Below are 12,387 nucleotides of genomic sequence, written 5' to 3'. Positions count from 1 at the left end.
TGTCAGAACATTCTGTACAGCTAACATTTCTTTTTGATTACTATACAGGTGCATTTGCTTTGGGCTCCATTTGCCTTGAACACATTATCCTGCCATTTGAGCCCCCCCCCCCCCATGCATAGTCTGATGAGTCTGTTAGGATTTGGGCAGCAGGGGGTTGAGTGAAAGGGAGTCCTTTGTTGTGGTAGCAAGCCTCTGCCCACCAAAGTAACTTTGCCCTTGGGCAAGGAATGATACAAATCATTGTTTCCAGGTCCTGAGAATGTTGACACCAAAGTACCACTGAAGTTTCCTCATATGCAGTCTTGCTTATGGAATTAGTACAATGCAAGAGGCCATGAAACCTAGGGCTTGCAGAATTTTTCTTGCAGATAGCTGGGTTTTGGTGGCCAGTAGACTGAAATAGCTTGTCAAATAAATTTGTTTTTCTGGAGTGAGGAATGCCATGTGGGAAGTTGTGTTCAAGCCTGCTCCGACAAATACAAGCTGTTGGCTGGGTACCTCATGTGATTTCTTTTCGTTGATGGTGTACCCCAGTGAAGCTGGAAGTCTTTACAAATGTCAGGTGCTGGAGTAGCAATTCCCGACTGTCTGCCTGAATCAGGCAATCATCCAAGTATGGGTAAATTTGAATTTCTCTGCCTGAAATATGCAATGGCTGGAGCTAGGCATTTTGTGAATATCATGGGCGCAGTAGATAAGTCAAAGAGAAGTGCAGAGAACTGATGGTGCATAGAGCCTGCTCTGAAACGTAGATATTTCCTGCAAGCTTCCCTTATGAGGATGTGCAGATGAGCTTCTTTTAAGTCTAGGGCAGCTAACCAGGAGACCTTGGCTAGCATTGGAAGCAGCTGTTGGACAGTAAGCATTATGAACCTTGGGACCACCAGGAAAGTGTTGAGAATAGACAAATCCAGGATAGGTTGCAAAGAGTTTTCTTTTCTGGGTACAAGAAACAGTCTGGAGTAAAAACCTTGTCCCCTTTGCTTTGCTGGGACAGGCTGAATAGCCTTGATACTGAGGAGAAAATTTGCTTTTGGACCTCTGCCCACCTGGTTTAGGGGGAGGTCTGACCAGCCGCTTGGGGTTTGCAGTGAGTGGAAGCAGAATCTGTATCCCTGGGATACAATGTTCACGACCCATCTGTCCTGGGTGATGCACTCCCCAGTTTTTGCATACAGGGCAAGTTTTCCTCGTAAGGGTGCAAGTACTTGGGCAGGGCTTGGAAAAGTTAAGGATGTCATTTGTGAGATTTTTACCATAGGACGCTGGCTTACTACTCCCTGTTTTAGAGGTGGGAGCACTCCATTGCTTAGATCTGTGCATACTCTGAGACTAATATTGGTGGTCTGCTGCCCTTGGGTTTGGACTGAAGGTCTGGGAGGGACTGGAAAGGACCAGTATTTAGAAGGCCAATGCCTACTAAATCTAGGTGGCTGTACCTGTAGGAAATCTACCAGTTTACATAGATTTAGCTTTTTCCTCCATCTTTTTGAGGACTTCTGCTTTATTGCAGAACAGGCGTTCTTGGTTTAATGGTGCATCTAGTAAATCTGCTTTGACATGGTCTGGCAAGATTTGTTCCTTAAGTCAAGCATGTCTTCTAAGAACAGACCCAGTGACAGCAGCCCTGCAGGATGCTTCTAATGCATCAAAACCACATTGCAAAGTATGTTTTCCAAATTGGTTAGCAGACTACATTAACACTTATAAATCTATGTTCTGCACAGTCAGGAATCATTTTGTTTAATTAGCTCCATAATATGTTGCGGATACTTTAACTTATAAAACTGGCAATTTAAAGCCCTGATGGCAAGAGTAGCAGAGGTGTACACCTTCTTACTCCATCTGTCTAAAGTCAGAGTCCCTGTCTGAAGGGGCAGAGTTTTTGGCTGTTTTAGCCTTAATGCCTTTAGGTCCCTGGGAAATGGTCTCTGGATCCACAGTAGGATTCTTAGAGAGAAATTTGTGGGAGTCAGGTACTTAGTACTGTCAGGTTTCCTGGGAGCTGGAGGCAAAGTATCAGGGGTAATGCTGGATTCCAAGAAGACAATCTACAATTTCCAAAACAGGAGGGACAGCTAGAGGCCTGTGCTGAGACAAGTTTAAAAATTCAAGAGTCTTTTTGGACTGTGGGTAATACTGGCATTCCCAGCGGAAATGCCCTTTAAGGGTATGCCAGGTTTCACCGAAAGAAAAATATTCCGATGGGGAAGAGGGAATGGAATCCTCTGCATCAGAATCCTCATAAGGAGATAAGGGTATGCTCTGGTAATCAGAAGGATCAGAGTCAACAGACTCATGATCTGAAGAATCTGAAGGAAAAATCAGTTCTTGGTCTTTTTAGGGGGAAGGCTGGTTTCCCCTAAATAAAGTAATAAGATAATCAGCCATTCTAAGCATGTTTGAGGCATGTGGGCCTGAGCATGCGCTTTGGTTCTCCGTTTCCTAGTGCGAAATCTGGGCCTGAGAAATTCAGTATTTTTGGTTTGAAATGAAGTTGCCGGTTTAATATGAAAATTTGAAGGCCTGAAAACACCCTCAGAAGCTGGTGCCTGCACAGTGGCTCTGGACCCATCTACGGTAAGACATCCGCAGGTTCCATAGTCAAAGCATCTCACTGCATACTGGACTCCAAATGGGTCTCAGTAGAGGCCTGCGAATCTGCAGAAGCGGGTATCAGGGGCTGCGAAAGCACCAGAGTACTGGCAAACTGGCAACTAGCTTAACGGAAGCATAGTCAGTTTTGGACCTATGTGATCTGTCTTTATCCTTACATTTTTTTTGGAAGATCGGTAGTCGGATGGCTTATTGAAGCCATTTCAGAATATGGAGAAAGAGCAAAAGAATTTAGTGACAAAAATAGCCTGACTCAGAATAATCTGGGTGTTGAACAAGGCACAAAACAGACAGCGAGGATCGTCGTGGTCTGGGCCTAAACAGGTGACGCAGTAAGAATGAAAATCTATGTGATGTATTTGCTTTCCCTAGGCAAGGCAATTTTTTCTGACATCAGTTAGAGCAAGAAAAAAGGAACCCCAAAGGGGTACTTATCTTTTAGAAGACTTCAGGTATGAAATTCGAAAAATGAAAGTTTCAGGAGGTGCCCAACCGGTACTTGTGAACTGCTTCTGCTTCGGACACTGCACAGCAAGAAAAGCTGATCTAATGGCGTCGGCTGAATGCTTTATACCCCTGATGACCTAACGTCATGGATGAAGTGATAGACAAAAATCCCAAGACTATGGCATTCAGGCTAACCGAGGGTTACCTGCAGCCAGATAACCCAAATGTGATGACTGCAACAGTGAAACATGGAGAATACCCTTCTTGCTACATACATTGCTCGCTGCATCTTTCTAACAGTTTTTTGCTCACAAAATACTTGCACTTGGCCGATGCTTTTCAACTTTATTTTTCAGTTGAAGGCATCTTTAAATATATAGGCTGTTGGAGTTCAACATTCCACAGCGACAAGGTGCAAGGTAAAGGTATACCAGGTCTCATTGATATCTTAGATGGGCCACTAGCATAGACAAAGTACATTTAGTGAAAAAACTTGCCTTCGTTTATATCCAGTCAAAAGATCGTCCGTGTAGCTTCGCCTTTCCATTGGGTGACCACGGGCTTTATTAAACACTACAAAACAAAACAGCAGTTTAGACATCCACAACTGTCAAAGTGCAAACACTCAACTCCCATTCTGATACCATTCAGTCAAATATGCTCACAATCTAGAAGTTGCTACGTTTATAAAGCAGCTGCATTTCTTAAAACAATTAAAACATGGCCTTCCCTTGTACCGCTCCACAGTATTACCAATTTGCAGTTCTTTAAATTCAGACAACCCACGAGCAAAAACTGCCACATGGTACAGCATGAAGTACTAAACATGAGCTTTACAAAAAAAACTTATGTAGGGGGTTACTGCTAGTGTTTCCTTTTCAAACACCTCCAGTTCAGAAAATAAATCAGAATTTTTATTTACACTCGCAGGAAAATGCATTTCTTCAAACCATGTAAACACTGTGACATTATGCATATTCAGTTCAGTCTCCAACCACTAGAGACAATATCCTAGACAGATAAACCACAAAATTACATACTGGCCCAAGTAAAAACTTGTGTGTAGGAGCTGCAGAAAAGCCATCCGAAAAAAGGGAAATGTGAGAGATACTAAACCCCCACTTACAAGGCCTCTGCGCAAATAAACGGTTACTAGTACAAACTAGTGCTACAAATGACACTAAAGGCCTTCTGCAGTAGATTAACTTTTACTGCTTGCGGTTCTTCCAGACTTTCTCAGGTCGCATTTGAAAATGGGCATGTGTTCAGTGGGCTTATCCATTTAAATACATAAAATATACAATGATCCTATCAATTCTTTTCAGAGAAAGTGGAAACCAATGGCCAAGTGACACCTCACAAAAATAAGCAGAATAAATTCTAATTCAGAAAAGTTGTGCAAAATCTTACCATAACCATATATGTCCTCCTTTTCCATGTTGAAGTATTCTGCATATTTGTTTACTCCTCTAGTTTTGTGTACATACAGCCAGTATTCAAAAGCTTTCAGTCCCTCCAAGGTTATGAGACGTGTGACGTGGCAGATAGTACGTGGGCCATAAAGGTGATGTTCGCATGTACCAACCCTCAGAACAGAAGGCCCCAGTTGGAGCCAGTCCTAGTAAGGGCAATAACATATCACTGGCATCTAGACAAGGAAGTCATTAGCTGACAGGAGGGTGGGAAGGAATACTGCAACATGGAAGGGAAGGACATCTATGGCTATGTTAAGATTACTTTTCTACATCCTACTCCCATGTTGCAGGATTCTGCATATGGGTGAGTGCTAAAGCTCATTGATATTGGGGTGGTGGTCTAGAGGCAGACTACAGATAGCCCTGGCGAACCCTGCCCTGGATCTAGAGATGTGGTCAAGTTTATCGTGTTTGGTGAAGGTCTGGACTGAAAACCAAGTAGTAGCCTCCAGCATAGAGGTATCCCAGCCCCTTGAAGGCACCTAAAGAAGCCATGGCTCGTGGAATGAGCTTTAACTGTACCCTGCAGAGACTTCCCATGGAACTGGTAGAAGGTGATGGCCTTGGATATTCAAGTAGAAATAGTCTGCTTGGACACTGCCTTCCCCAGGGCACTAGGCTAGAATGATATGAAAAGCTGGTCAGCCTGTCTGATAGACTTGTTTCTGCAGGTAGAATCTGATTAGTCTGCATACATCCAGAGAGAGGGAGACACACACACAGACAGACAGACACACACACAGACAGACAGACACACACACACAGACAGACACACACACAGACACACACACACACAGACAGACACACACACAGACAGACACACACACAGACAGACACACACACAGACAGACACACACACAGACAGACACACACACAGACAGACACACACACAGACAGACACACACACAGACAGACACACACACACACAGACAGACACACACACACAGACAGACAGACACACAGACAGACAGACAGACAGACAGACAGACAGACAGACAGACAGACAGACAGACACACAGACACACACACAGACACACACACAGACACACACACAGACACAGACACAGACACAGACACAGACACAGACACAGACACAGACACAGACACAGACACACACAGACACAGACACAGACACACACACACAGACACACACACAGACACACACAGACACACACACAGACACACACAGACACACACAGACACACACAGACACACACAGACACACACAGACACACACAGACACACACAGACACACACAGACACACACAGACACACACAGACACACACAGACACACACAGACACACACAGACACACCTTGTGGGTTTGGGAAAAAAACAGGCAAGTGTATGGCCTGATTAAGGGACAGGTCATTAACTACCCTGGGCATGAAGGATGGGTTTTTGTCCTGAGGGTAACCCAGTCCTTGTGGAAAAATTACAGTTGTGTATACTTACCATAAAAGTACAAATTGGTGTGTTCACTGTTGCAGTCATGACATTTGGGTCATCCCTACCAGGGTAGCCTTTGGCTGGCCCAAATACCAGAGACTTAGCATTTCTGCGTCGGTTGGTGTTGCTTGAGGACTGACGTCAGGTCATCTTAGTATAAAATAAGGCAGCCAAAGCCATTACATCAGTTTTTCTTGCCCTAACTTGTCAGGAGCCCCGAAAGTAGGCCAGGTTCTGGTGGAGGAAACCCACCAGTGGAAAAAATACCAATATGTCCCTTGTAAGGAAAGAACAAGGAAGAATGGTAATAAAAGAATAAAGGGGGGTGGAGGAAAGGAAACTAGGACTTCTAACATCTACATTTATGGTAAGTGAACACAACTGTACTACATTCTTCGTGTTTCACTGTTGCAGCCATCACATTTGGGTAGATTCTCAAAGCAGAGGAAATGGGCGGAGGCAATCAAGGAAAGTAGGGGGTGGCTAGGATGCCCTGCAAGACTGCAGAGGCAAACCCTGCCCTGGATTTGGAGAAGAGAGGCAAGTGGTAATGCTTGGTAAAAGTATGAACAGATGGGCAGGTGGCAACCTCCAGGATATCCCTGGTGGGGACTCCTCTGAGGAAAGCTGCAGAGGTGCTGTAATGAGCAGATATGGCAGAGGCATGAATTTTTATAGAAGAGAAGGATAGACCCCTGTGTAGTAGGTCTGCTAGGTAATCCAAGATGTGAGGTAGGGAGGGTTATGCCATTCTGGCTCCCTTAGCCTGGATCCAGGTACAAAACCTTTTCCACTTGTCCGCATAAGATTTTCTAGTGCTGAGTCATCTGGCCTCACATATAACCATCTAGGACTTGTTTGCTTAGGTTGGCAGCTTGAGGAGGTGTCAGAGAATAAGACAGGCTACCAGGTTGAGGGTTTGCAATTTGGGATGCATGAATTCTCTATTTCTCTGGGTCAGGAGTGTTGGGATCTGAGGTAGGTACCATAGTGGCAGGGGTGACAGGCTGCACAGCAATGGGTACCAGTGCATGAGTGGCCAGTCTGGGGCAATCACGATTGCCCTCAGTTTTTCTTCCCTTATTTTTAGCAGTACCCTTGAAGTGAGTGGTAGAGGGGTTAATGCATAAAGGTTCACCCATTGGAAGGATACAGCACCCACTTTCCAGGTCTTGCTGTGAAGTTCTCTGGTGCAGAATTTGCTGAGCTGGAGTGGCAAGCAAAGAGGTCCACCTTTGGGGTGCCCCATTTCTGGGTTACAAGGGTGAAGATTCTGTTGTCTAGCAGGTTTCTGCTTAAGTTGTCTGCCAGAGAGTTTAGGGAGCCTGACAGGAATTGTGCTAGCAGGTGTAATTGCATGGCTGAGGCAGTGTGCAAAAGGGTCCCCTGGGGAGAGAAGGGGTCTGAAAGCTGTCTGCGTGTGCTGGACAGCTAACATCTTTTTGGCTGATGTGCAGATATATTTGACTTGAGCTCAAATGGCCCTGAATGTACCTGCCGTCCAGGTATGCACCCCAGACAGTCTGACGCATCTGTGGTAAGAGTCTGGGTGGCATGGGGTTGTGAGAAGGGAAGTCCCTTGTTGAGGTTGCATGCTGCTGCCCACCACAGAAAATCTTAAAATCTTTCCTTAGACAAAGTATCATTGGTATGAGAGTTTCCCGGTCTTGAGTGTGTTGACACCAAAGGCGTTTTAGGTACCACTGTAGTTTCCTCATATGCAGTTTGGCATATGGAATGAGTAGAATGCAGGAGGCCATGAAACCCTAGAGCTTGCAGGATTTTCCTTCTGGCTAAATGGGATCTGGTGGCTAGTTGAGAAAAGTAGCCTGTCAGGTAGGCTTGTTTTTCTGGAGTAAGAACTGCCATCTGTGATGCCGTGTCCAGCTTTGCTCCCAGAAATACAATTTTTGTGTGGGGACTAGTTTTCATTTCTTTTTGTTGATAGTATACCCAAAGGTCAGTAGGTCCTTTACGAAAGTCAAGTGCTGTAGCAGCTTTTCCAGTCTGCCTGAATCAGGTAGTCGTCTAAGTATGGGTAATTTTGAACATTTGTGTGTCTGTAAAAAGCAATGGTGGGAGCCAGACATTTTGTGAAAATTCTGGGAGCAGTGTATAAGCCACAGGAAAGTGCAGAGAACTGAAAGTGCATAGATCCTCCTCTGAAATGTAGGTATTTCTGCATGATTCTCTAATTAGGACGTGTAGGTAGGCCTCTTGGGTCTAGGGTGGCTAACAAAGCATCATTGGAAAGCACTGGTAAAATTTGCTGGAGGCGAGCATTTTGAAATTTGATATCACCAGAAAGGTGTTTAGAATGGATAGATCGAGGATGTGGCACCATGTGCCCTTGTTTCTAGGTACCAGGAAGAGTCTGGAGTAGAAAAGTACAGTTTTGTACCTACCATAAATGTAGATGTCCAAACTGGATAGCATCTGCAGTCATAACTGGGTTGTCCTGTCGTCAGGCAGCCCTTCGGTCGGCCGGATTCCAAAGTCTGGGTCCGGCTTCGGCTGATGTCGCACTTCACCCGTCATCTCTGCTGGTCTTCGGGTATAAAGGCATCAGCCGACGCCATTTTCCTCAGTGTTTCTTGCCCCAGATGCCAGTTGCCCTCTTGGAAGGCTAAATTTTGGATAAATGCCAATGTTTCCAAAAAGATAGAAGGCAAACAAAAATAAGCATGTATGTACATATATACAAACAAATACACCATAAGAGACTCCCCCTCCCCAGCTAGCTATTAGGAGGATAAATACCCTAGGAGTACCACAGAGGGGAAGGAGGGAGGGTAATCCTGACTGCAGATGCTATCCAGTTCGGACATCTACATTTATGGTAGGTACAAAACTGTACTATGTCCTTCATGGATGCATCTGCAGTCATAACAACTGGGTAGAATACCATAGCCAACTAGGGGAGGAGGAAGATAAAATTAATGTGTGGTTAGGATCCCTTGCAATACAGCAATGGCAAACCCTGCTCGGGATCTAGAATATAGAGGTAAATTATAATGCTTGGCAAATGTATGCACGGAGGTCCAAGTAGCTGCCTCAATAATGTCCTTGGTTGCCACTCCTCGTAAGAAAGCTGCGGTAGTGGCTGTAGCCCTTGTAGAATGAGGCCTTATGTTCTGTGGAATTGGTTTTCCATGGAAGGAGTAACAAAATCTTATGCAATTTCCTATCCATTTGGAGATTGTCTGTTTGGAAATTGCTTTTCCTTCCCTCCCTGTTGCATAGGCTACCAAAAGCTGGTCAGTTTTTGTTACTTTTGGTTCTGTCCGGGTAGTAGCGTAGCTGTCTATGTACGTCCAAGGTATGCAGCATTCTTTCCCCTCTGTTTTGTGGATTGGGAAAGAAGGTAGGTGGATTGCCTGGTTTAAAGACACTCTGGATACCACCTTAGGCATAAATGTAGGATTAGTTCTCATGGACACCCTATCTTTATGGAAGATTAGGAAGGGTTGTACTGCCATTAAGGCCTGTAGTTCCGAAACCCTCCTTGCTGAGGTAATTGCCAGTAGGAAAGCAGTTTTCCATGATAGGTGCTGTAGATCTGCTGTTGCTGCTGGTTCGAACGGAGGGAGTGTCAACTTTTCTAGCACAAAGTTCAAGTCCCATGCTGGTAATGGTGGTTTCCTTGGAGGTTTTACATTCTTGATCCCTCTGAGGAACTGCCTGAGTAGAGGATGTGAAACGACAGGTGGATCAAAGCTGTATTCTGCTGAAATAGCTGATGCATGTATCTTGATGGAGGAATAGGACAGGCCTGTATGTAAAAGCTCTGCCAAATACTCCAGAATGTTTGCAATATCTATATTCGACACATCTTTTCCTCTTTCAGTACTCCAAATGACGAACCTTTTCCATTTTCCTGCATAGTTCCTTCTTGTTGAAGGTCTGCGGGCTTCAAGGATAATGTCTTTAACCCTTTGGGAAAGATCTGGCTTAGTTGCTGCTATGTGATGTTCCAGGCAGTCAGTTGCAAAGTTTTTAGGTTTGGATGCATGATGCTGTAGTTGTTCTGAGTTAACATCAAAGGCATCAGGGGTATTGACCATATTTTCTCCCGAGACATGCTCCTCAGCAGTGGGTACCAGTGTTGTCTTGGCCAGTTCGGAGCTATCAGGATTATCCTTGGACGTTCCTCTTTGATTTTCAGTAGTACCTTGTGTATCAAGGGAAGAGGTGGAAATGCATATGCTGTCAGACCTGTCCAGCTGAAGGAAAGAGAATCCACCTTCCATGCAAGTGGGTGGAATGTCCTTGTACAGAATTTTTTGAGCTGGTGATTGAGAGGGGAAGCAAATAGATTTGTGGCATTCCCCATTTCTTTGTGATGGTCTTGAAGATGTCTGGGTGTAGCATCCATTCGTGAGCATCCGAGGTGGTTCTGCTTAACATGTCTGCTAGGGTGTTCTCTTTTCCCGGTACAAATATTTCCTGTAACTGGATGTTGTAGCTGAGAGCCAGATTCCAAAGGTCCAAAGCCATTCTGCATAGGGGGTATGAATGAGTGCCTCCCTGTTTGTTGATGTACCACATGACTGTGGTGTTGTCTGTCCTTATCAAATGGCCTTCTTTGAGGAATGGTCTGAATTTTTGGATTGCCAGTTTTACTGCCAGCATTTCTTTTTGGTTTATGTGCAGGTGCAGCTGGTCCTGAGTCCACAATCCTTGTATGCATTTGTCCAGCATGTGCGCCCCCCATCCTAGGTCTGAGGCGTCTGTTGTGATGGTTTGGCTTGTTCGAAACTTGTGGAAGGGTAGGCCTGGGTTTGACTGGCATGCTTGGGCCCACCAGAGGAATTCCTGTTTTAGGCATGGGATTAATGGTATTTCTGCTTCTAGGCTGTGCCTGTGTTGAGACCATAAATTCTTTAGGTACCACTGTAGTTTTCTCATATGCAATCTGGCATGTGGGACCAAGATAATGCATGATGTCATGAAGCCCAAGGCCTGCAGAACTTTTCTTGCTGTTAGTTTGTTCTGTCTTGTTAATGCCAAGAAGTAAAGAGGGAGTTCTTTTTGTTTTTCTGTAGTTAGGAATGCCATTTGTTTTACTGTGTCCAATTCAGCCCAAGAATGTTCTTGTCTGGGATGGTATCAGCCTTGACTTTTGTAAGTTGACTGTGTATCCCAGGGCTTGTAGCAAGTAAATGACCCTTTGTAAATCTGTTGTCAGCTTGCTTTTGTTGTCTGCTTGTAGCAGGCAGTCGTCCAGGTATGGATAAATTTGGATTCCCTGTAGTCTGCAGTGAGCGATTACTGATGCCAGGCATTTTGTGAATACTCTGGGCGCAGTAGATAAGCCAAAGGGCAATGCTGAGAATTGATAATGCTCTGATCCTGCAAGAAATCTGAGGTATCTTCTGCAATTGGGTCGAATGGGGACGTGCAGGTATGCCTCCTTGAGATCTAGAGTTACCAGCCAACACTCCTTGCCCAGCATGGGAAGAAGTTGCTGTAGGGTCAGCATTTTGAATTTTGGGACAATGATATATGTGTTTAAGATGGACAGGTCGAGAATAGGTCTCCAACTTTTCTCTTTCTTGGTACTAGGAAGAGTCTGGAGTAGAATCCTTTGCCCTGTTCTGTTAATGGTACTCTTTCCACAGCTCTCATCTTGGATAATTTCGTTATCTGCTGTAGAGCTTCTATTTTTTGATTTGGAGGCAGGTTTGGCATTCCTCTTTTTACTGGCAAGGTGTGGAAGTGGAACCGGTAGCCTTGGTCTATGGTTTGCAAAATCCACTTGTCTTTTGTGATACAGTGCCAATTTTTCGAAAATAAGGCTAACTTTCCGCCTAATGGTGCTGCTATTTGCTCCCTGGTAGGCGGAGTTAGAGTCAAGTCACTGTGATTGTCCTGTTGCAGTGGCAGTGGTTGTGTCTGTGCCTCTGTTATTACCTTGCCACTGTCGTCCTCTGTAGGCACCTCCTCTGGATTGATTTCTGCCTCTGGATCGTCTGTTTCTGCCCCTTTGGGATTTTGTGGAGTCAGGAAAGGACCAATTTTTGGCAGGCCAGTTCCTGCTAAACCTTGGGGGCTGAACCTGTAAGAAATCTTTAACTGTTTGTACAGATTTTGCCTTTTCTTCCATTTTCTTCATTACCTGCTGGGCAGGTATACCAAATAAACTGGCCTTATCCATGGGAGCATCTAATAGCTTTGCTTTAACCTGATCCGGTAAGACCTGTTCTTTCAGCCATGCATGTCTTCTTATCACTGTGCCAGTCATGGCTGATCTAAATGAAGCCTCCAGTGCATCATAGCCACATTTTAAGGAATGGTTACTAACCTGTTGTATGTTATTTACCATTTCTAATACATATTTCTTGTCTAAAGATTCAGAGGATACTTTTTTAGTTAACTGATCAAGCATAAACTCTTG

General features: G+C 44.7%; 1 protein-coding gene across 1 annotated transcript in view; it reads right to left on the bottom strand.

Annotated features, from left to right (window-relative positions):
* The window catches only part of LOC122812116, a 1,581,175-nt gene that overhangs the window by 730,130 nt on the left and 838,658 nt on the right, over window positions 1-12,387 (bottom strand). The window contains exon 7 of the mRNA XM_044084402.1: window positions 3,564-3,639. Within this exon, the coding sequence (XP_043940337.1) occupies window positions 3,564-3,639 (76 nt within the window). The remainder of the gene's footprint in view (window positions 1-3,563; window positions 3,640-12,387) is intronic.

The sequence above is a fragment of the Protopterus annectens genome, chromosome 9.part0 (assembly GCF_019279795.1).
Source record: "Protopterus annectens isolate FY-2018-M chromosome 9.part0, PAN1.0, whole genome shotgun sequence".
Lineage (NCBI taxonomy): Eukaryota > Metazoa > Chordata > Ceratodontiformes > Protopteridae > Protopterus > Protopterus annectens.
Note: the sequence above shows the minus strand (reverse complement) of the source record. Positions and strands in the feature narration are given on the sequence as shown.